The sequence below is a fragment of the Staurois parvus genome, unplaced genomic scaffold, assembly GCF_062004578.1.
Source record: "Staurois parvus isolate SC_StPar_1 unplaced genomic scaffold, SC_StPar_1.0 ptg000506l, whole genome shotgun sequence".
NCBI classification, from domain to species: domain Eukaryota; kingdom Metazoa; phylum Chordata; class Amphibia; order Anura; family Ranidae; genus Staurois; species Staurois parvus.
Genome location: NW_028318302.1, coordinates 468,503 through 490,549, shown reverse-complemented (window position 1 = coordinate 490,549; position 22,047 = coordinate 468,503). Strand labels below are relative to the sequence as shown.

Here is a 22,047-nt window from a genome sequence, read left to right as displayed (position 1 = left end):
GAAAGGATTAGTGAGCTCTTAAAGGAAATAGCTGAATTGGAACTACTACATAAAAGTAATATAACGAAAGAGATAGAAGAAAAAATGATAAAAAAGAGGGAAGAATTAGAGAAAGTATTGGAGGAAGAAAAAACGAGAATTTTTCATAAAATCACGGGAGAAAGATATAGATGGGGAGATAGACCGGGAAAATATTTGATGAGAACTCTGAGGAAGAAAAAAATAGAAACTATATAGATAAAATAAAAAATTTCAAGGGAGAATTAGTCCACTCAACTAAAGAAATTGCAAAAGTTTTTAAGGATTACTATAGTAAATTATATAATATTGCCCCCAACGACCCTACAAATAAGATCAAAAAGGTAAATGAGGAGAAAAGAAGAGAATATTTAAGAAATGCAGGATTACCAAAATTAAGCGAAGAATTATTAAACTCCTTAGAATCTGAAATCTCACAGGAAGAACTAAAAACAGCATTAAAAAGCTTTAAGTCGGGGAAAAGCCCGGGCCCAGATGGGTATACTGTGAGGTACTATAAAAAATATAGTGACTTACTACTACCTAAATTAAAGAGCTATATGGATGCGTTGGGAGGAGAGATGGAGATGAGACAGGAATCCCTACAGGCCCAGGTGGTTTTGATTCATAAGGAAGGTAAAGATATCTCCCAGTGCTCAAGTTATAGACCGATATCATTGCTGAACACAGATACGAAGTTGTATGCAAAGGTTTTAGCGAATAGGTTGAGGGATCTAATGCCAGATTGGATACATGGGGACCAGGTGGGCTTTGTTAGAGGAAGGGAGGGTCGAGATAATGGGTTGAGATCCCTGATGCTTATTCAGAAAAGTCGAACGGGAAAAAATCCAGTACTATTGCTATCAATAGACACGGAGAAGGCATTTGACAGGGTTAATTGGAGTTTCATGATGGATACGTTAGAGGCTTTGGGACTGGGTAACAGGATGAGGAGATGGATTGGAAGATTGTATGAAGGGCCTTCCGCGATGATAATGGTAAATGGAGAGAGATCAGAATCTTTTTTAATGACAAATGGAACTAGACAGGGTTGCCCACTATCCCCACTGTTGTTTGTTTTGTCATTGGAACCCTTGCTATTAACAATCAGGAAAAATATAGATATAAAGGGAATTAACGTAGGAAAGATAGAGCACAAGGTTGCCGCATTTGCGGATGACCTATTGTTCTATATTGGTAACCCCAGGATAACGCTTCCTAACCTAATGAAAACATTGAAAGAATATGGAGAATTGGCAAACCTAAAAATTAATCCGAGTAAAACAGAGATATTAAATATAAATCTTCCAAAGAGTGAAAAAGAAATGATACAGAGAGAGTTCCCCTTTATATGGAAAGATAGAGAAATAAAATATTTGGGAGTGAAACTTACTTCTTCACAGAAAAATCTTTATAAAGCAAATTATATACCATTGTTAAATGAGATTAGGGAGGAATTGAAGAGAATCGGAGGAGGAAATCCTTCGTGGTTAGGTCGTATTAACTTAATAAAAATGGTAATTCTCCCTAAGGTTTTGTATAAACTCCAAATGATTCCCATTAAACTCCCAGGGACATACTTTAGAACAATTAAGCAAATGGTAACAAGATATATATGGAAAAATAAAAAACCTAGAGTATCATATGAAGTGCTGAGTAGAAATAAGGAAAAGGGTGGGATAGGAATGCCGGATCTCAAAAGATATTATAGAGCACTAATCCTATCAAGAATTTTTGATTGGAAACACAATACAAAGAGTAAAAACTGGGTTACAATAGAAAATACACTTAGTGGGAAAGATTTGGGTGGGATCGTTTGGGTGTCAACACAGTTTAGAGAATTAGCTGAGAGCACAAGTCCATACACTAGGATTGTTTTGAAAGAATGGGATAGATTGTACAAACTAAGGAATTGGGAGTTTAATTCACTGTTAATGCCACTAAGAAATTCAGAGTTTTTCCCCCCAGGTAAAGAGGAAATTACGGGTAAGTGGATTAAGAAAGAAGATGCTCAGTTGAGAGACGTAATGGAGGGGGTAAACTTAAGAACACTAGAGGATTTGAAAAGGGAAGAGGGAGGGATTTTCACTAAGATAGACATATGGAGGTATAATCAATTAAAACAATCCGTGGGGAAACTGACGAAGCCCCTTAGAATTAGAAAAGATTGGAATTTATTTGAGAAATTTTTTGAAATTCGAGGTGATGGGAAACACAGCACTGCTAAAATATACAAAATTCTCACTGATTTAGATAGTAAGGTAAAATTAAGATATATAGAAAAATGGGAAAGGGATTTGGGGGTGGAGTGGGAGGAACATACACAAAGAAAAATATATAGAATGGTACATGGAAATGTTAGCATGTGGGAGATGGAATTGAACTATAAATGTTTAAGTAGGTGGTATATCACTCCGATGGTAGAGCACAAAATGAGTGGGGAGAAACAACCTGGGTGTTGGCGAGAATGTGGAGAGGAGGGCACAACGTATCACGTGTGGTGGGGGTGCCCAAAAATACAAGTTTATTGGAGAAAGGTTATAAAACAAATTAGGAATATCACTGAAATTGAGATTGGTTTGGACCCTGAAATATGCCTTTTTCATATCACAGAAATATCAATGAAAAAATTTAAAGATATGGGTATAGAGTGTTACTTAAATGCAGCTAAAGGATTGATACCTAGGTTTTGGCGTAAAGTTGAGGCACCGAAGGTAGATGACTGGATAGACAGAGTGGATCAGATTGTTAGAATGGAGAAATTATACTATATACAGGAAGACAAGATGGAGGTTTATAATACAAAATGGAAGAAATGGGAGGAATTTAGAGCAAAGAAGAAAGAAGTCACTCCGTAAATAAGAATAAAGATGGGAATGTCAGGGGTTTATTGAAGAGGGGTGGGAGGGAGGGGGGGTTGAGGGAAGGGGGTTAAGGGGAGAAAATGATATGCAATAAGTGTTTTTAGAAGAAAGTTGTTATGTTGTACTTTATTGTTTCTTGTGTTGGAAATATTTATATTGCTATATTTTGAAAACAAATAAATATTTAAATAAAAAAAACAAAAAAAAAACAAAACAATTAATATACATGTATTGGGATTTTTTTTATCAAAGACAAGTAGAAAAATACATTTTGGCCTAAATTTATGACTAACTTTGAGTTTACTATATATTTTTTCTAACCGAAAGTAAAAAATATAGTTTTTTTCAACATTTTAGGTCTTTTTTTATAACACAAAAAAATAAAAAATTCATAGGTGATCAAATACCCCCCAATTAAAGCTCTATTTGTGTGGCAAAAAGGGAATAAATTTAGTTTGGGTACTGCATTGCATGACTGCGCAATTACCAGTTGAACCCACATGGAAGAAAAATATATTTGAAATATATTTGAAATATATTCTTCCCAAATATATTGTCATATATTTGAAATATTACAATTTTGGCCATATTCAATATATTTTATATATATATATTTATTTTTATTTTTTTATATCTATCTATATATAAATACACTGCATGTTGAAATGCATTTTTTATATATTACAAAATATATGAAAAATATTTTGAAAAATATATATTTTTAAACACAAATATAATAAATAAAAAAGTAATTTTTAAAATATATTTTTCTTCCATGTGGGAAATAGCACAATGCCGAATAGCAAAAAATGGCTTGGTCATGAAGGGGGTTAAATATTCCGGAGGGCAAGCGGTTTGCACAATTTGCTCTCTAAGGTTGAGAGTTTATGGTTGAAGAGTTGGATGGCTGAAATACCAAGACAAGACCAATTGTCACCAGAAGCCTCGTCAGGCTGGACGCAATTTAGGATGTTTTTAAGGCATGTAGTTTGATTGTTATGAAAGACATCAGAATTAATAACAGGAAAGGAAGCTGTTGGGAATCAACAGGACTTGTTAAGAAGAGAGAGGAGGTAATCCTAATGAGAAGAGGGAGAAGAAAGAAGAGAAATAACACTGAATAGGCTGAAGGGGGCTGAGGAAAGATGGAGGTAGACAGAAAACAGAAATAACTCTCTTCTTCCGAGAGTTTCTTTTAGTTAGGTACCATGAGTTTATATTTGGATTAGTATAGTCAACTCAGGGTTTCCAGACAATTAATGTATGTTTTTAAATAATGTGGAAGATGCCTACCTTATTGAAAGATGCCAGTCCAGTATTCTGGAGAATATTGTGTACATTGAATTATCATCAAATTCATTAATTGTGACTGTATTGAAATGCCTTAGGAATCGTGGTGTTATAACATTTCTTCCACCACCTAGAAAGAAAGAAAACTGAAGAATGACATGAATACAGTAGACAACTGTACTATACCAGTATTTTCTTATAATTGGAAAGTTACTGAGTAAATATGTAAAAATGTACTTGTGTGCCGGGGTAATATGCCAGTTGCCATTGTTCACCTCTTCTGAAAATGCTAGTTGTCTGGCTATCATGCTCCCCCCTCCCCCCCAGGTGTCAATGCTGACAGAGAAAAGAGATACATATCATGAGTTCTGACTTTATGACTAAAAAAAATACAGGCAAGGCATGCTGTGAATCTAGTTACCACCTTCATCAGCCATAGAAACTGTGTAATTAAATTGTGTGTTGTTTTAACATGTATGTTTCACTTTTTTTTTATAGTTTGGGATATTATGGGAAGTAGTTTGTTTCACTGTCAGATTCTTTTCAATGTCTGCTCCCCCAGTGGGTATTAATCCTGCCTTTTTTTCCTGGTGTCCTAGTGACCTCTGTGCCCAAGACATAAAATGCAGGAACATCCAAAATTTTAAGGTTGTCTCCACAACAAGAGGTGAATGTAAATACTCCCGTAACAAATATTCATGTGACAACTTTAATGATATTATCTCTGGAAACAGCAAAAAAATAAATTAACGGGGATTTTAACTATTCTATCAAAAAAGGATTTGGCTATACATGCACTATAGGAGTAAGGTAGCAATCATATTGAGGCCAGTAGTCATTTCTTCTAGACACCAAGTAATTTCAGAAGGAGTATAACAATGGCACCTTCCATATTTCTCTTATCACAGGCTTATTTTCACATGTAAAAATTACATTATTGTATATACTATTGAATAAGACTCTGACCAGGAAAAGCTAATGGAGCTTTTAGGGTACCAAACAACATAAATCAACATTGGTTATACAAATATATATAAAGACAATTAATAAAATTGAACACTTTTTATTGGGTTAAAAACCCACCAACAGGTGGAACATGACCGTCAAACACATACAGTACATAGAGGATCATAAAATTCAGTTAATGAAAAAGCCACAGTAATTGCCACTGATATCCTAGATGCAAATGGGCATCAAGGGTATCAGCTACAAGTCAACAGCAGCTACAACCTCGAAACATAAAAGGCTAAACTGTGAATGGTTAATGACACCTAAAAAAATGGTGTCGCATCATAAGTAGCAATAGACATAAGGCTTCAGCCTAGAATCATAAATTGGTACTTGGTTGATATTACGACACCTAGAAGCATGGTATCGCATCGTAGGTATCAGTAAACATATTGGTACATAGCTTCAGCTTAGAACCATTAATGAGCACTTTGTTGATATTTCCAACGCGTTTCACGGGACAATGCCCGCTTCTTCAGGAAAAACAAAACACAAATTCTTATAATAAAGCAAAAATAGAACCAAGAGCCTATAATCCATATATAACCATACAAAAAAATTCAACAAAACAACATAAAAGAAATAAAAGGCTTGACAGCAATTACCAGTTGATGACACTACTACACTCCCAGATGGCCCATGCAAGGTATATAGGGCATGTCAATTGTATCTGGATGGAAAAAAAGGGCCCCCAGCAACTAATGTGTAATAATCGTCGGTCAAGAGAAGATCTAAATCCACTTATAAACAGCAAAACTGTCATTCTAAGGAATTACAAAACACATTGGTCCAAAATGAACCCCCCAAAAATCCCAAATACACACCTACTCCCCATATTGGTCATAAATCCAAAGCCTTCAAGAGGGGGGGGGGATTTATTGGAAACAATAGGTATTGATTAAATCCCCATATCAAATTCAGCTTAAATGGGCAAGCAACACAGTACAAAGATATCTATAAATATACAAGCCCAAGATCCATCCAAATTACATACCACAGTACTGTTGGTAAATTGGCCAATAGGTGCTCCAAGATTGGGGTACCACAAGAGGCTAAAATTGTTTCTCATCGAAAGAGAAAGGGGAGAGATATGCCTCACCCCTAATCCCCCTGTGTAGTCCTGAATTGAATTAAGCCTGATAGGCTATAAATAGCAGCCAATTGGCGCCAAAATGGTGGCGCTAGAACTGTACTGTGTATGTGCGGTTACATTAGTGATGCATAGTGATGATGTCATGTCGTCCGGCATCATCGCGTCATGCAACGTGACGTAAAACGTCAGAGAAGTCGCAGCCATCTTGAAGAAGCCCAAGATATAAGACAAATAGCAACCTATCAACAGGGAATCAGCAGGGGGAAACAGCAATTGTAAAGTATGACCAAAAGGACCCCATGGCCAAAGTCTTGTTCAAGACGCACAGAGCAACAAAGTAATAATGGCAACAGTAGCGTATACACTAAAAAGTCTAAAATGCATCAGGGAGGTTGGTATCATCAACTGGTATTACAAAATGTTGTTATAATGTAATAACTACACAAAAAGGACTCAGTAAATCCAAATAATCCCAAATCAAAAAAGTATTTTCATATAACTAAATTATATGGATGTCAGGGACCATCGCGACGCATGGGTCTACACATGCGTAGGCGTCTGTCAAGATGTGCAGGTAGCAGGGCACTAGGACCCAGGCGCACCCGTCGTCTTGACAGTACTAGGCAGGCACTGGGACCTAGGCGACGCCTGTCATGTGCAGGGCGGGCTACTTAAACCAGCCCTGCACAGATGCCTGTTGCCGAATGGTCTTTTGTATCCTGTTGCCTGTGTTGTGAGTACTTTGATCTGGATTGTCTGACCTTGTTGCCTTCTCCTGTCCTGACCCCTTGGCTTGCCTGACTCTGCTCCTGGATGTTCCCTTATAGATCTGATCTTTTGGTATTGACCCTGCGTGTGACCCGACTATCCTTTGCCTATCGTCTTGTACCTCACCGACCCGCTAGTTACCGACCCGGCTTGTTTGACTCTGACTTTGCTCATCCGTCCATCCATCCCTCAGGGATCCCTGGGCTCCCTCACATCAGACTCTTAACCTGCTGGAACCCTTGGCAGACTCCTCTACCTCTGGTAGAGATACCTAGCAGCTGCGACCTGGTCCCGGAGCGCTCCAAGTCCATCCCCACCATCAGGGGCCCTGGTGAACAAGTGCTCCGGTACTTAGACTCCGCACTCTGGGGAGGCTCTATCAGGGGACTGATAGAGGTACTGTCAGGCGGTCTGTTACAATGGAATTATTCATATTATGAAAAAAAAGGGGGAGAAGGGGGGGAAAGAATACATGAATAAATAAACACTGAAAGAAAGAAAGAAATAAGGTGCTGTATGATGGCAAGACCAAATAAAGTTCAAGACAGAAAAGGTTTGAAGCTTAAGGAATCATTTAAGCCTGGAGGCTGTGTAGCCTCCAGGTTGTGTATCCATTGTGCTTCTTTTGAAGAATACGGCGGTCCCAATCACTGCCTCTCAGGTTCAAATGGACTCTTTCCAGGGCAAAAAACTTAACACATTGTGCATTTTTAGCATGATACCAGGTACCGTGTCTCCCTATAGGGGAAGAAATATCTCCCGACTGAATAGGGGAGACATGATCAAAGATCCTTTTCCAGAACCGAAGTTTGGTTTTGCCTATGCAGAAGCTTTCACATTCAGATAGCATCATATATACCACCCCTGCCATTTGGCAGTTGGTATAATGTCGTGCTTTGTGAGTATCTGTCAGGGATCCCCTCGATCCCTGCCGCGATGGTCCCGGCGCAGGCGCACTGCTCCGCCCTGTACACGGGCACTAGGTCCGGGCCGGCCGCGGCGTTCGAGTTCGCGCATGCGCAGTAGAAGCCGCGGCCGCCCGCTGGGCACCAATGGCAGCGCAGGGCGGGATATTTAAAGGTCCCTGAGCTGTCATTTCGTTGCCTTCTGGTCTTACCTGCTTCCTGTGATTCTGTACCTGTGCCTTGTAAGTTTATTGACCCGGATTGTTCTTGACCTGCTGATTTCTCCTGCCCAGACCCTTGCTTGCCTGACCTCTCTCCCTGGATGCCCCTCATTAGATCTGACCTCCTGTTGCTGACCTGGCGTGTGACCCGACGATTCTCTGCCTGCTCCCTTGTACCTTACCGTCCTCTACGTTACCGACTCGGCCTGTCTGACTTCGCACTTGCTCAGCCATCCATCCATCCATCCATCCCATCGGGGTCACCCGACCTCCTCACATCTGGCTCTCCCTGGTTGGAGCCCCTGGCGAACACCCCTACCACTGACAGGTGTGCTCAGTAGTGGCGACCTGGTCTCGGGGTACTACAAGTCCCTCCCCACCATCAGGGGCCCTGGTGAACAAGTACCCTGGGGCTTAGACTCCGCGCTCTGGGCACGCCTGACCAGTGGAGTGCTAGTGGTGCCGCTCGGCGGTCCCTCACAGTATCTCCATTCGGTAAAGTGTGGTTACATCCTTGGGAGATGAGCTGGAAATATGTACAGTTGCCACATACAGGCGTACCTCGGTTTACGAATTTAATTCTGCAAGACTTTTCGTATTGTGAAAAATTTGTAAACTGAAAAGCTGTTTCCCATAGGAATGCATTGAAAACCAATTATTCCATTCCAGAGGTCAGAAAAAAGTAAAACAAAAGTCTTTTATCTGTTCAAAACTCTTTATAAAGTGCAGTAATATACTAAAAGGGTACAGCGCTGCACCCTTTTAGTATATTACTGTTTACCTGAAGGTCTTATATGGTGCCTTTGGTGCATGGTGGCTATTCCCTGTGTTGATTGAGTGCTCACTTATTTTCAACTTCCTCTTTATAAAGTGCACTTTAAATGCATACATACTGTACAGGGACATGATGAAAAATTAATTAGTAAATGCATTGAAAACCAATTAATCCGTTCCGGAGGTCAGAAAAAAGTAAAAAAAAATCTTCTATACAAAAAATCACCAGCGCCAAAAATAGTGAAATAATTCCTAAATAAAGCAGCAAAAAAGTCTTCTGTTCAAAACTCTTTATAAAGTACAATTTAAAGGCATAGTACTGTACAGGGACATGATTAAAAGAAAAATTGAAAATGCATTGAAAACCAATTAATCCGTTCATATTGCAAAAAAAAATTGTAAGCCGAGGCAATATTTTCAATGGATTTTCATTCGTAAACCGAAAATTTCGTAAACTGAGTCATTCATAAACAGAGGTACGCCTGTACAAAGGTACCTTTGGAACAACATGGATCTGATTTACCCGGTCTAGTAAAGTAGCTCAGTACCAGTTCATCTTTAATGGATCTATTTCTACAATACGTGATTGCAGGTTGCGCCTTCACAAAAGTGGCTAAATTGGGATCCGCCTGTAACAAATACTAATATTTGCTAACAATGTCACTTATTTGTTGTTGTTTATTATATCTCATGACTAATCTGGTTGTAGTAGTGGCCCCTATATTGCGGTTCGGTACCTGAAAGACAAGATCTGTACGTAGATGTTCATTTGCCCAAGAGTAAGCTTTTTTCAACAACAAAAGTCTCAATCTAAGAGCATCAGCTTACCATTTATAGTCTTCCTGATTAGAACAATTACATTTAACATGTAAGTATTGGCTATATGGTATAGACCTGATCAGGCTGTGCGGATGGCCCCGGTTAGCTCGAAGTATCGTATTACCAGCTATGGTTTTACGATGCAAAGTGGACCCAAGTGTGTGGTCTTCTTTAATGAAAATTTCCACATCCAAAAAGGAAATTCGCTTATAATCACGTCATTGTAAAAGACAAATTAATGTCATTAATACCCAAACATTAAGAAAGGCATCAGGAAGTTCCCTAGTACCATCACAGAATATGAGAATGTCATCAATGTACCTGTGCCACAAAATAACGTGGCACGGGTACATTGAGAGAGACTCATCCCCGAAGAGGTGACGTTCCCATCCCCCCCAGGTACAAGTTGGCATAAGAAGCGGCACAACACAGCCCCATAGCCATACCTTGCACCTGAAGGAAATGGGAACCATGGAAAGAAAAGTAGGTGTTGTTCAGGATATAATCCAAAATTTGTAGGACAAAGGCATTGAATTCAAATTGATCCCTACTGTGTTTTTGTAAGAACATGCTCACAATTTCCAATTCTTTCTTGTGGGGGATACTACTGTAAAAAGCTTCTACATCATGGCCACTAAAAGTGTATTAGCTGGAACCTGTAGGTCTTCAATCATTTGTAATAGGTGGATTGTGTCTTTTATATATGATGGTAAACTTGTGATATGTGGACTTGGATATCTACTAGAGTGCTAGCATTTTCTATAAGTCCACAACAGCCCGAAAGTATTGGTCTGCCTGGAGGTTTCTGAATGTTCTTATGTACCTTGGGTAAGGCATAAAATCTCGGGAGTCGCAGCCATTTAATACTAAGGAATTCCCAAGTATTTTTGGGGATGACATTAATCTGTAGGGCATTATTGATAATTTGATAGTAAGTCATTCTGGCCTTCTCCAATTGATGGAAAGATACTTTGTTTTATACCATTTAGTATTTTGTAAAATCTGTTGGCACATGTGTCTATATTGGTCACATGACATCACCACAATTTTGCCACCCTTAATGACTAACTCCTTTCTGTTCTTAAGTCTGGTTAATGCCAGTTGATGAGATTTATTAAATTTGTACCTATAGATGTCGATGAGGACAGGTACCGAACCGCAATATAGGGACCACTACAACCAGATTAGTCATGAAATATAATAAACAACAACAAATACGTGACATTGTTAGCAAATATTGGTATTTTGTTACAGGTGGATCCCAATGTAGTCACTTTTGTGAAGGCACAACCTGAAATCATGTATCGTAGAAATAGATCCATTAAAGATGAACTGGTACAGAGCTACTTTACTAGAGCGGGTAAATCAGATCCATGTAGTTACAAAGGTACCTTTGTATGTGGCAACTGTGCATATTGCCAGTTCATCTCCCAAGGATGTAACCACACTTTACCAAATGGAGATACTCACAGGGCACGACATTATACCAACTGCCAAACGGCAGGGGTGGTATATATGATGCTATGTGAATGTGGAAGCTTCTGCATAGGCAAAACCAAACTTCAGTTCTGGAAAAGGATCTATGATCATGTCTCCGCTATTCAGTCGGGAGATATTTCTTCCCCTATAGGGAGACACAGTACCTGGTATCATGCTAAAAATGCACAATGTGTTAAGTTTTTTGCCCTGAAAAGAGTCCATATGGACCCGAGAGGCGGTGATTGGGACCGCCATATTCTTCAAAAAGAAGCACGATGGATACACAACCTGGCGGTTACACAGCCTCCAGGCTTAAATGATTCCTTAAGGTTCAAACCTTTTCTATCGTGAACTTTATTTGGTCTTGCCATCATACAGCACCTTATTTCTTTCTTTCTTTCAGTATTTATTTATTCATGTATTCTTCCCCCCTCCCCTTTTTTTTCATAATATGAATAATTTCATATAATTTAGTTATATGCAAATACTTTTTTGATTTGGGATTATTTGGATTTACTGAGTCCTTTTTGTGTAGTTTTTACATTATAACAGCATTTTGTAACACCAGTTGTTGATACCAACCTCACTGATGCATTTTAGACTTTTTAGTATATACTCCATTGTTGCCATTATTCCATTGTTGCTGTGTGTGTTTTGAACAAGTCATTGGCTTCTAATAGGGTCTTTTTTGGCCATACTTTACATACTTTATATTTATAGATATCTTTGTTGCTTGCCTACTTAAGCTGAATTTGATATGGAGATTTAATCAATACCTATTGTTTGCAATAAATCCACCCCCCCCTTAAAGGGTTTGAATTTATAGGGAGTAGATGTGTAGTTGGAATTTTTGGGGGGTTCATTTTGGACCAATGTGTTTTGTAATTCCCTAGAATGACAGTTCTGCTGTTTACAAGTGGATTTAGATCTTCTCTTGACCGACGATTATTCCTCATTCGTTAATAACACAAAAAACAGCGCAAAAATTAAATAAATAAAAATAATCACAAATAAATAAATGTCCGTGCAAAAATATATATATAATATTTCAAACATAAGTCCTTATTTTCCCAAAAGGATTTTCAAGACAATGTTCCAAAATGTGCTTCCACCTAATCACCACGTGAAAAATAATATTGACCGCACTCACCAGATGGAGGTGAGTAATAAGCCTCATAGGATATAAGGGATCCTATAGCCCCTCGCCTTCACCCTGCTTAGATACAGCAATCGACTCCACTCTACTTCTCCATGGAATCCTCAATAATGTGCAAGGAAAAAAAGGCTACATAGTGTAATACTGCCACTCAATACCATATAAATCGTACATAAAATACATTTTGGAACATTGTCTTGAAAATCCTTTTGGGAAAATAAGGACTTATGTTTGAAATATTATATATATATTTTTGCATGGACATTTATTTATTTGTGATTATTTGTATTTATTTATTTAATTTTTGCGCTGTTTTTTGTGTTATTTATTATTGGTGGTTTTCACTGGTGCACAGCTGCATAATTGTATACTTTCTTTGATTGGCGCTGGGATTTTTTTAGTTTATTCCTCATTCATTGCTGGAGGCCCCTTTTTTCCATCCAGATACGACTGACATGCCCTATATACCTTGCATGGGCATGGGAGTGTACTAGTGTTGTCAACTGGTAATTGTTGTCAAGTCTTTTATTTAATATCTGTTGTTTTGTTGAATGTTTTGTATGGTTATATATGGATTATATGCTCCTGGTTCTATTTTTGCTTTATTGTAGGAATTTGTGTTTTGTTTTTCCTGAAGAAGCAGGTATTGTCCTGTGAAATGCCTTGGAAATATCAACAAAGTGTTCATTCATGGTTCTAAGCTGAAGCTATGTACCAATATGTTTATTGATACCTATGATGCGATACCATCCTTCTAGGTGTCTTAACCAAGTATTAATTTATGATTCTAGGCTGAAGCAGTGCAGCATTATGTCTATTGCTATTTATGATCCAACACCATTTATTTAGGTGTCATTAATCATTCACAGTTTAGCCTTGATGTTTTGAGGTTGTAGCTGCTGTTGACTTGTAGCTGATACCCGTGACACCCTTTTGCATCTAGGACATCAGTGGCAATTACTGTGGCTTTTTCATTAACTGAATTTTATGATCCTCTATGTATGTGTTTGACAGTCATGTCCACTGGTTGGTGGTATTTTACCCCAACAGAAGATGTTCAATTTTATTATTGTCTTTATATATTTTTTATAACCACTGTTGATTTATATGGTTTGGTACCCAAAAAGCCCCATTAGTTTTTCTTGGTTAGGGTCTTATTCAATACAATTTTTATTAGGGGTGTGGTTCCAGTAAAACCCTGTTTACAAGGATATGGAGAGCAATTTTGTCTCCATCTCCCACTCCTTATATAATTATTGTAAATACTACTTTATCACATTCAATCAAATAAAAATCTGCAAGATGTACAGTATATGAACCACTTTAAGGTAAACTTGTGCTTTGCATAAGCAAAACTATGCACCAGATTACCTTAAATACCTGCCCCACAGCTGTATATACACACCTTCCTCTCTCTGGTCAGAGTAGGAACATAGATGGGGGGGGATAAGAGCTACCATGCAGAAGCTAGCACTGACAGTCGCAGAGCACCTGAAGCCCTCGCTCCTTATCTATTACAGGGTATGTGAGGTACCAGGGACACAAATAGCAGACATTGTTTGACATTTTTGGCTGTGCTGCAGTGCCTATTCCAACTGCACTGCAGCTTCCGCTCTTACTGCATGTCATACCTCAGATATAGACAATGGACATTCAGAACGGAGGCTCTACTTCTTCCTAAGCTTCATTCACATGACCCGGCCAAGGTAAGACTTCCCTTCACTCTGATCTGCCAGGTCTGGGGAGTGGATTTCATGGACAGGGGAGACTGTATTTGCGGAGATCTTTACTAGGTGGGAAGATGTCAAGGAAATCGGTATGCGCTGTCATGTGAGAAGATATGTGCATGTGCTCAAAAGAATTTCTAGAGTGAGACCTAGACATGCCCTAAATCCCACACGTGTGCGCACGCACGCAAATTAGTATGAGCAAGCGTGGGTAATTGGTGCCCACTTCCCTATTTAAAACTACACTTGTGAAAGGATTGCTGAGTGGTCATCAGCTTCTACTGACTGTGACCTAATCCTGTGTTCCTGTATCTACCCTGCCTGCTTGATTTTTCTCATTCCTGATACCTTGTTGCTGACTACGACTTGTGATCTGACTCTGCCTTCTGCTCTGGCACCTTCTCTTCTCGCCCGTTACCCACTCTGGCCTGGCCCTGACTCCGCCTCTTATCCTGATTCTGTACCTCTGCTGCCTGGCTGCTACCAACTTCTGCCTGCCTGGCTGACTTCCAAAGATCCTGCATCTGCCTGCCAGACAGCTTGCTTGCTACCTGCTGCTGTGTCTCTGCATCTGCCAACCCACCAGTCTGCCTGCTGTTCTGCACCTGTTGCTGTGTCTCCACATCTGCCAGTCCACCAGCCTGCCTGCTCCTTGGCACCTGCTGCAAGCAGCTTCCATCCAGGATCTCTGACCAAGCACACATCCCACTCCATGCCCTATTATATCCTGTCACCATCTTCAGGAGAACCAGGAAAGGAGGTCAGCTCAGCCTCGACCAGGTATGTGATAGAAGATCTACTAGGGGGAGATCTGTACTGGGGGAAGAGCTGCACTAGTGGGGTGGGGGGGGTGAACTGGGGGAGAGATCTGTATTTAGGGCGATTCAGACTTGGGGAGGTAAATTTTTGTTACACGCTACTGACTTCTGTACTCTGTGTATTACACAGTCCTAACCCCTTAGCTTTCTGTGTTATGCATTCCTGACCCCTGTGATGTGTGGTATGCACCTCTGACTCCTACCTTCTGTGTATTACATGCTCGTGAATCCTGCTCACTGCGAGTTAAGCATTCTGACCTCTATGCTGTGTGTGTTATATCCTCCGACCTTTGTGCTTTGTGTGTTATGCATTTCTGAACCCTGCAATGTATACACTATGCTGTGTATTTCATACTCCTGACTACTGCACTCTGTACACTGGGCCATATATGACATACTCCTGAGCACTGCACTCTCACTCTTAGAGTCACTGACTATGTAAATAAAGTTCTTCTTCATGATAAGCTGTGTAAATAAAAGCATATAAGGGATATGTTTTTTTTACTAAATAATGTGCATTTGTTTATGTGTGCCTTTAAGACTCTCACTTGTGGTACAGTAATTAAAGCATATTTTTTAGATACAAGGACTGTGGCATATGCTACTGTGTAAAGAGTAATCTCAAGTTTTAAACCCCTCTCACTGTGCAATTTTCCTACACCCACAATTCATGCTAATTATTCTCCACTGGGCTGAAACCCCCTTCCAGGAAAAAAAAATTACCTACGGACTCTGGTTTGAGATTAAACAGGGATAAGGATTCTCTTTGTTGCCCACTGAGGCCTGGCAAATGGCTTCTCAGGCATCCATTGCTGCATCAAGGGAGGAAGGGGAGAGACATGAATGTTCCCCATACCCAGATTTGCAGGTATTTCTCTTTTCTTGAGATGGCCAAATGGTTTGGTGATGAGCAAAGAGGTTGTACGTATGTACAGAGGGATAAGCACTGAACATGTTGCTTTACCCTGCAGGGGCAAAGCACGGGTGTACTTCAGGACAAGACTCTTAAGACATATTTCAGAAATATGCTGTATTTATCTAATAAAATCATGCGATATCAAGTTGGATGGAAACAGTGGAGAAGGATTAGAACCCCTGTCAGTTTTCAATGCTAATAAAGAGGTAAAATTGTTTATACCATAGAAATATACCAACTTACTAAATCAGTGCAGTTCCTGCAGCATATGTATTAATAAAAAAGAGAAAAGCTGACTAGAATACCAGTCAAGAGGAAACTGCTTTCAGAGGACACACATGATACAGTATATCAAAAACAAATTAAATTAGGTAAATACAAAGCATCTTTAAAAATGTTAAATATTGAATGACAATAGTATAATTAAATCACACACATATAAATATTCTTTTTCCACCATTCCACGTTTTATTGGTATAGAAGGATATTTGTATATCCCTTGGGGTCACCAGAACCAGTGTCCCCAATTGAAAATTTCCCCTCTATTACTGTTCTGGGGACAACCTAAAATTTGGGATTTTCTTTTTCTACCTTCACTTTCAATGATAATGGTAAACAGGACAAACAGAACGGGTGAATCTCCCTAATGGGAAAACAGACAATAAAAACCTGACAGGTGTTCTAATCCACCTCCACTAGGTGGGTCCTAGCAACCAATTACCCCCCATAGCAGTGACCTCTAGCCCCCCTTCCCTCCCACCAGCAGTGCCCCCCCTCTCCCTCCCATGGACAGGTATTTTAAAAATCTGAATTCCTATTAAGTGGCTGGGGATTGGGCTTTTTCTGCCCCCCTACTCTGGTGCCCTAAGGCAGCTGTCTAACCAATCCCAAGCGATTTGTTGGGAGTTCAGATTTTTAAAATACCTGCCTTCTGACGCTTCCCTTTATTGTTCTCCTGGAGCAGCTGAAAGCTAGCATCTCCTCCTGTGTACAGCTGCTGCAGGAGAAAACTCTAGGGGATTGGTTCCAGTAAACTCCTCCCCCACTGCCCCTCGCATCCTTGTTCCTCCTTTTTCTGCCGCCTGGCCCTTCCCCCAAGTGCTTCCCTTTCAACAAGGCTTCTAAAAAAAATTGTGAAAAATATTAAAAAATAAAAATGTAAAACTAAAAACTGCTGACACCATCCATTGCTCTACTGACTGACAACAACCTCTGTCCTACTGACACCATCCACTGCCCTACTGACTGACACTGTACATTTTTAAGGTAGGCAAAGTTTGTATTTTTACAGTGACATTTGTTTTATTAATTTTTTCTACATTTTCCTGGCTATATAGTTAGGTTTTGCTCGTTTTTTTTTTAATGGCTCTGAACCCCGGTAATCTTTGATCTCTTTCATGTTGTTCAGTTAGATCTCCACCTCTCAAAGGTTGCCTACCCCTGATGTAAAAGATCTAATTTCTTTTATGGGTAATACAAGTAAGGAAGCAGTAAACAGAGACCTTACAGTAGCCATAGCGTTTATGTAGCTTATTATTATATTATTATTATTATACAGTATTTATAAAGCGCCAATAGTTCGCTCAGCGCTGTACATTATAAAGGGGGACAGAACAATACCAATACAATGCAAAACATGAGGGGATCGAGGGCCCTGCTCTTTCAAGCTTACAATCTAGGAGGACTCTTCTCCTTCCCTCCACCCAGGGGTGTACTTACCACAAGGCAAACAAGGCATTTGCCTAGGGCGGCATTTTTCAGGGGGGGGCAGCACCACTCCCTGGAAGAAGGGACAGAAGAAGGGACCCATGTGGCATTGGGACCAGGTGGGATCCGAGAGAGGTTGCGGGCTGCTTGACGGTGTATGAAGAGCCTCAGAGACTCTCATTCCAGGGGATGTCTGCAGCTGTGAAGGTAAGTGTCTTTCTCTCTCTTGCTGGGGGGTCAGGTGGCTGGTGTATGGAGGGTGGTGGTAGGGGAAAGCTTTCTCGGGAGTGGGAGATCAGGGGGGAAGGGTGGAGGGGGGAGGTGGTGTTGGTTGGTGTCAGGCTCTCTCCGCGGGAAGGGGGGGGCGGATGATTTTTGTGTTGCCTAGGGCAGCTCAAACCTAAATACACCACTGCCTCCACCACCTGCTTGAGCATATACATACATTGCCTTGAAAAAGTATTCATACCCCTTGAAATGTTCCACATTTTGTCATGTTGCAACCAAAAATGTAAATCTATTTTATTGAGATTATATGTGATAGACTAACACAAACTGAAACATAATTGTGAAGTGGATGTGGAGATATCTGAAAAGTGTGGTGTGCATTTGTATTCAGCCCCCTTTACTCTGATACCCCTGATTAAAATCTGGTGTCTAGAGTCTAGAGTCCGCCTGTGTGTAATTGTATCTCAGTATAAATACAGATGTTCTGTGAAGCCCTCAGAGGTTTGTTAGAGAACATTAGTCAACAAACAGCATCATGAAGGCCAAGGAACACACCAGACAGGTCAGGGATAAAGTTGTGAAGAAGTATAAAGCAGGGTTAGGTTATAAAAAAAAATCCCAAGCTTTGAACATCACACAGAGCACTGTTCAATCCATCATCCAAAAATGTAATGGTACAACTGCATCAGAGAGTCAGCCAAGAGGCCCTTGGTAACTCTGGAGGAGCTGCAGAGATCCACAGCTCAGATGAGAGAATCTGTCCACAGGACAACTATTAGTCATGTACTAATAGTTGGCCTTGATGGAAGAGTGGCAAGAAGAAAGCCATTGTTAAAAGAAAGCCACAAGAAGTCCCATTTGCAGTTTGTGAGAAGCCACGTTGGGAAAACAGCAAACATGTGGAAGAAGGTGCTCTGGTCAAAATAAAATGTGTTGGCCTAAAAGCAAAACGCTATGTGTGGCGGAAAACTAACACTGCACATCACCCTGAACACACCATCCCCACCGTGAAACATGGTGGTGGCAGCCTCATGTTGTGGGGATGCCTTTCTTCATCAGGGACAAGGAAGTTGGTCAGAGTTGATGGGAAGATGGACGGAGCCAAATACAAAGCAATCTTGAAAGAAAACCTGTTAGAGTCTGCAAAAGACTTGAGACTGGGGCAGAGGTTTACCTTCCAGCAGGACAACGACTCTAAACATACAGCCAGAGTTACAATGGAATGGTTTAGATCAAAGCATATTCATGTGTTAGAATGACCCAGTCAAAGTCCAGACCTAAATCCAATTGAAAATCTGTGGCAAGACTTCACAATTGCTGTTGACAGACGCTCTCCATCCAATCTGACAGAACTTGAGCTATTTAGCAAAGAAGAATGGGCAAGAATTTCACTCTCTAGATGTGCAAAGCTGGTAGAGACATACAGCAAAAGACTTGCAGCTGTAATTTCAGTAAAAGGTGGTTCTACAACGTATTGACTCAGGGCGGCTGAATACAAATGCACGCCACACTTTTCACATATTTATTTGTAAAAAATTTTGAAAACCATTTATCATTTTCCTTCCACTTCACAATTATGTGCCACTTTGTGCTGGTCTATCTCATAAAATCCCAATTAAATACATTTACATTCTTGGTTGTAGCATTACAAAATGTAGAAAATTTCAAGGGGTATGAATACTTTTTCAAGGCACTGTATACAAAGGTTCAGGAACATCTACTTTTACCAATACATTAGGGCATCAACAACATATTTAAAACCTTACTTAATTTTAGCAACTTAATCATACAGGTCATACTTATTGAATTACCTGCTGGCCCCATAGCACATATGATTTGTATGTCAGTTAATTTGATCACTGAGCAGTCTTTCAGATCATACCAGTTCCAATGATCTAACCACTGACGCAGCAATTCCACAGGAGGTTGGGCACCATAGACCTCTCTGGCGGGCATGTTCACATCATCTACAAATACAATCTGGAAAAAAATGTCAACAGCTAACCTTAAAGCAGTTTAAAAGTCTTCTACGTCTCCTTTTGAAAGCTCCATGATTGTGTAATAGCACATAGCTGGCACTTCCAAGTGCCTACATGTCAGTTTACATTGCCAATTGAGTATCTGGGCAGCACAGAGCCCGGGGTGCTTTAATGTGCAAATTTGTGAACCCCTGGTTGCACGAGATAAAAACTATACAGATATGCATGCAACATTCAAGAGTGTATTCCTCCAGTGATTAAAGTAAATTATGGTCTCTTTAAAGTTTTTGTATATAATATACTGTATGTGAAATAATCATATCAGGGTGTTTTAAATTCATTGTTTAACATTTTATCTGTGCACCATGAATAATTATGTGAGGAGAGTGCCTAGGAGAGTGCACTTGTGCTCATTACATACGTAGGGTCTTCTTTCTGTTTGTGCTTTGCTGATCTTCTCCTATCTCACGTCAAGTCTAGCAGACGGGGCTAGGGTAATCTGACTAAAACTATTAGATTTACCAATATGAACAAGCCAAAGTGTTCATTAGTCAGACCAAGATCTACACCACCCAGGAAACATTTTTTTTCTTGATATCAAGGTTGTCTTTTACTAAAAATAATAATGATTGTGTAATTTACCAGTATGCAGAATGACAAGAACAAAGCACTGGACTTCTACGTTTGTTTGTACATGCAAGGCTTAGTAATACAAATTTGTTACATTAACATTTTAGCTACTGATTTCTGCAATGCCCTTTATTTGTCCTGAAAACTCACAGACTAAGCCTTTTATAACCCTAAAAATAATGATCATCTTCTACAGCTACTGAGACAGCAGTGTGTCAGTTCTACTTCACAACAATACTGAAATCCGCCTGCAGGAAATTAAGTGGTTTTTCTCTGAAAGTGCACAGACAGGCTTTAGTGGACATATTAAATCAGTCTACATACAGAGAAAGAGCTACAGCAGTGCACAATGAAAGTACCCCTTGCATATTACGGATACATTAAAGCAAGAATACACATGATAGTATTACCGTTTTCTTTCCCAGTGGAGGACCAAAGACGCCTTTCCTTCTCTTATCCAGTTTAGACATTATGATGTTCTGAGTCTGAGCTGCTGTGGTCTGAGCTGAGAAGTTTATTAACAAAGGTTTGTAGATTTCTTTGTCCAACTGATTCAACAAAAAGTCCTAGAAGAAAATATGTCAACAGATATATTAAATATTTTGTTACGATTTTGCTATTTTTAGTTGGTAGGCATACACATGCAAATGGAAAAGAGTATTTACTACAAAAACTGTAATCCAGAACTTTTTTTTTTACAAAGCTGAGATTTGCATAACTTATTGCTGCCAATATCTGTAGATCTACTGATCAATTTGACACATGATTGAAAGAACCCCAGACCTACGCATTGCTTTCATAAAGATTTTGTTTGAAATACTCAGGTTTGTGACAGGTTCAAAATATGTTTTTTTTTTTAACTTTTATTTAACCGCTTCCCATCCGCCCTATAGCAAAAGTACTGCTACAGGGCGGCAGGAGTGTGCAGAATCACGTATATATACGTGCTTTTGCATTTCCAGGTAGGGGGAACCCCACCTGAGCAGCCATTCGTTGCTGTCAACCACAGGGTCCCGGCCGGTAATTTCTCGTCGGCGCCCAGTGATTACCGAGCATCTCTGATGGGGGGGAGAACTGTTAGTAAACAAAACATTTCTCTGCCCTGTCAGCTCCTGCACATTACTTTGCATGGCAGTGCATAGCACAGCCATGCAAAGCAGTGTGCTTACAGTGAAGTACAAGCACAGCCCAGTACGCAAAACAGCACACTGTTAACCCTTTCATCGCCCCGTATGTTAACTCCTTCCTGCCCAGTGCCATTAGTACAGTGTCAGTGCTTTTTATTAGCACTGATCACTGTATTGGTGTCACTGGGATTGTCAGTGACACCAATTTAGTTCCCCCCAGTGTCAGAATGCCAGCTATAAGTCGCTGATCACCGCATTACTAGTAAAAGTCGACAAAAAAAAATCCCAGTATACATATCGCCATTTGTAAATGCTATAAGTTTTATGTAAACCAATTAATTTACACGTATTGGGATTTTTTTTTAGCAAAGACGTGTAGCAGAATACATTTTGGCTTAAATTTATGACGAAATTGGATTTTTAAAAAATTTTAATGGACATGTTTAACCACTTGCATTCCTGAGGATTTACCCCCCTTAATGACCAGGCCTCTTTTTGCTACTCGGCACTGCACTAATTC

The 22,047-nt window shown here is 39.8% G+C and overlaps 1 protein-coding gene across 1 annotated transcript in view; it reads right to left on the bottom strand.

Moving 5' to 3' along the window:
• DNAH7 (dynein axonemal heavy chain 7) overlaps nt 1-22,047 on the bottom strand; it is a 519,305-nt gene that overhangs the window by 263,513 nt on the left and 233,745 nt on the right. The window contains exons 39-41 of the mRNA XM_089689972.1: nt 20,811-20,966; nt 19,603-19,771; nt 4,176-4,302 (exon numbers count right to left, since the gene is read on the bottom strand). Of these exons, the coding sequence (XP_089546098.1) occupies nt 4,176-4,302; nt 19,603-19,771; nt 20,811-20,966 (452 nt within the window). The remainder of the gene's footprint in view (nt 1-4,175; nt 4,303-19,602; nt 19,772-20,810; nt 20,967-22,047) is intronic.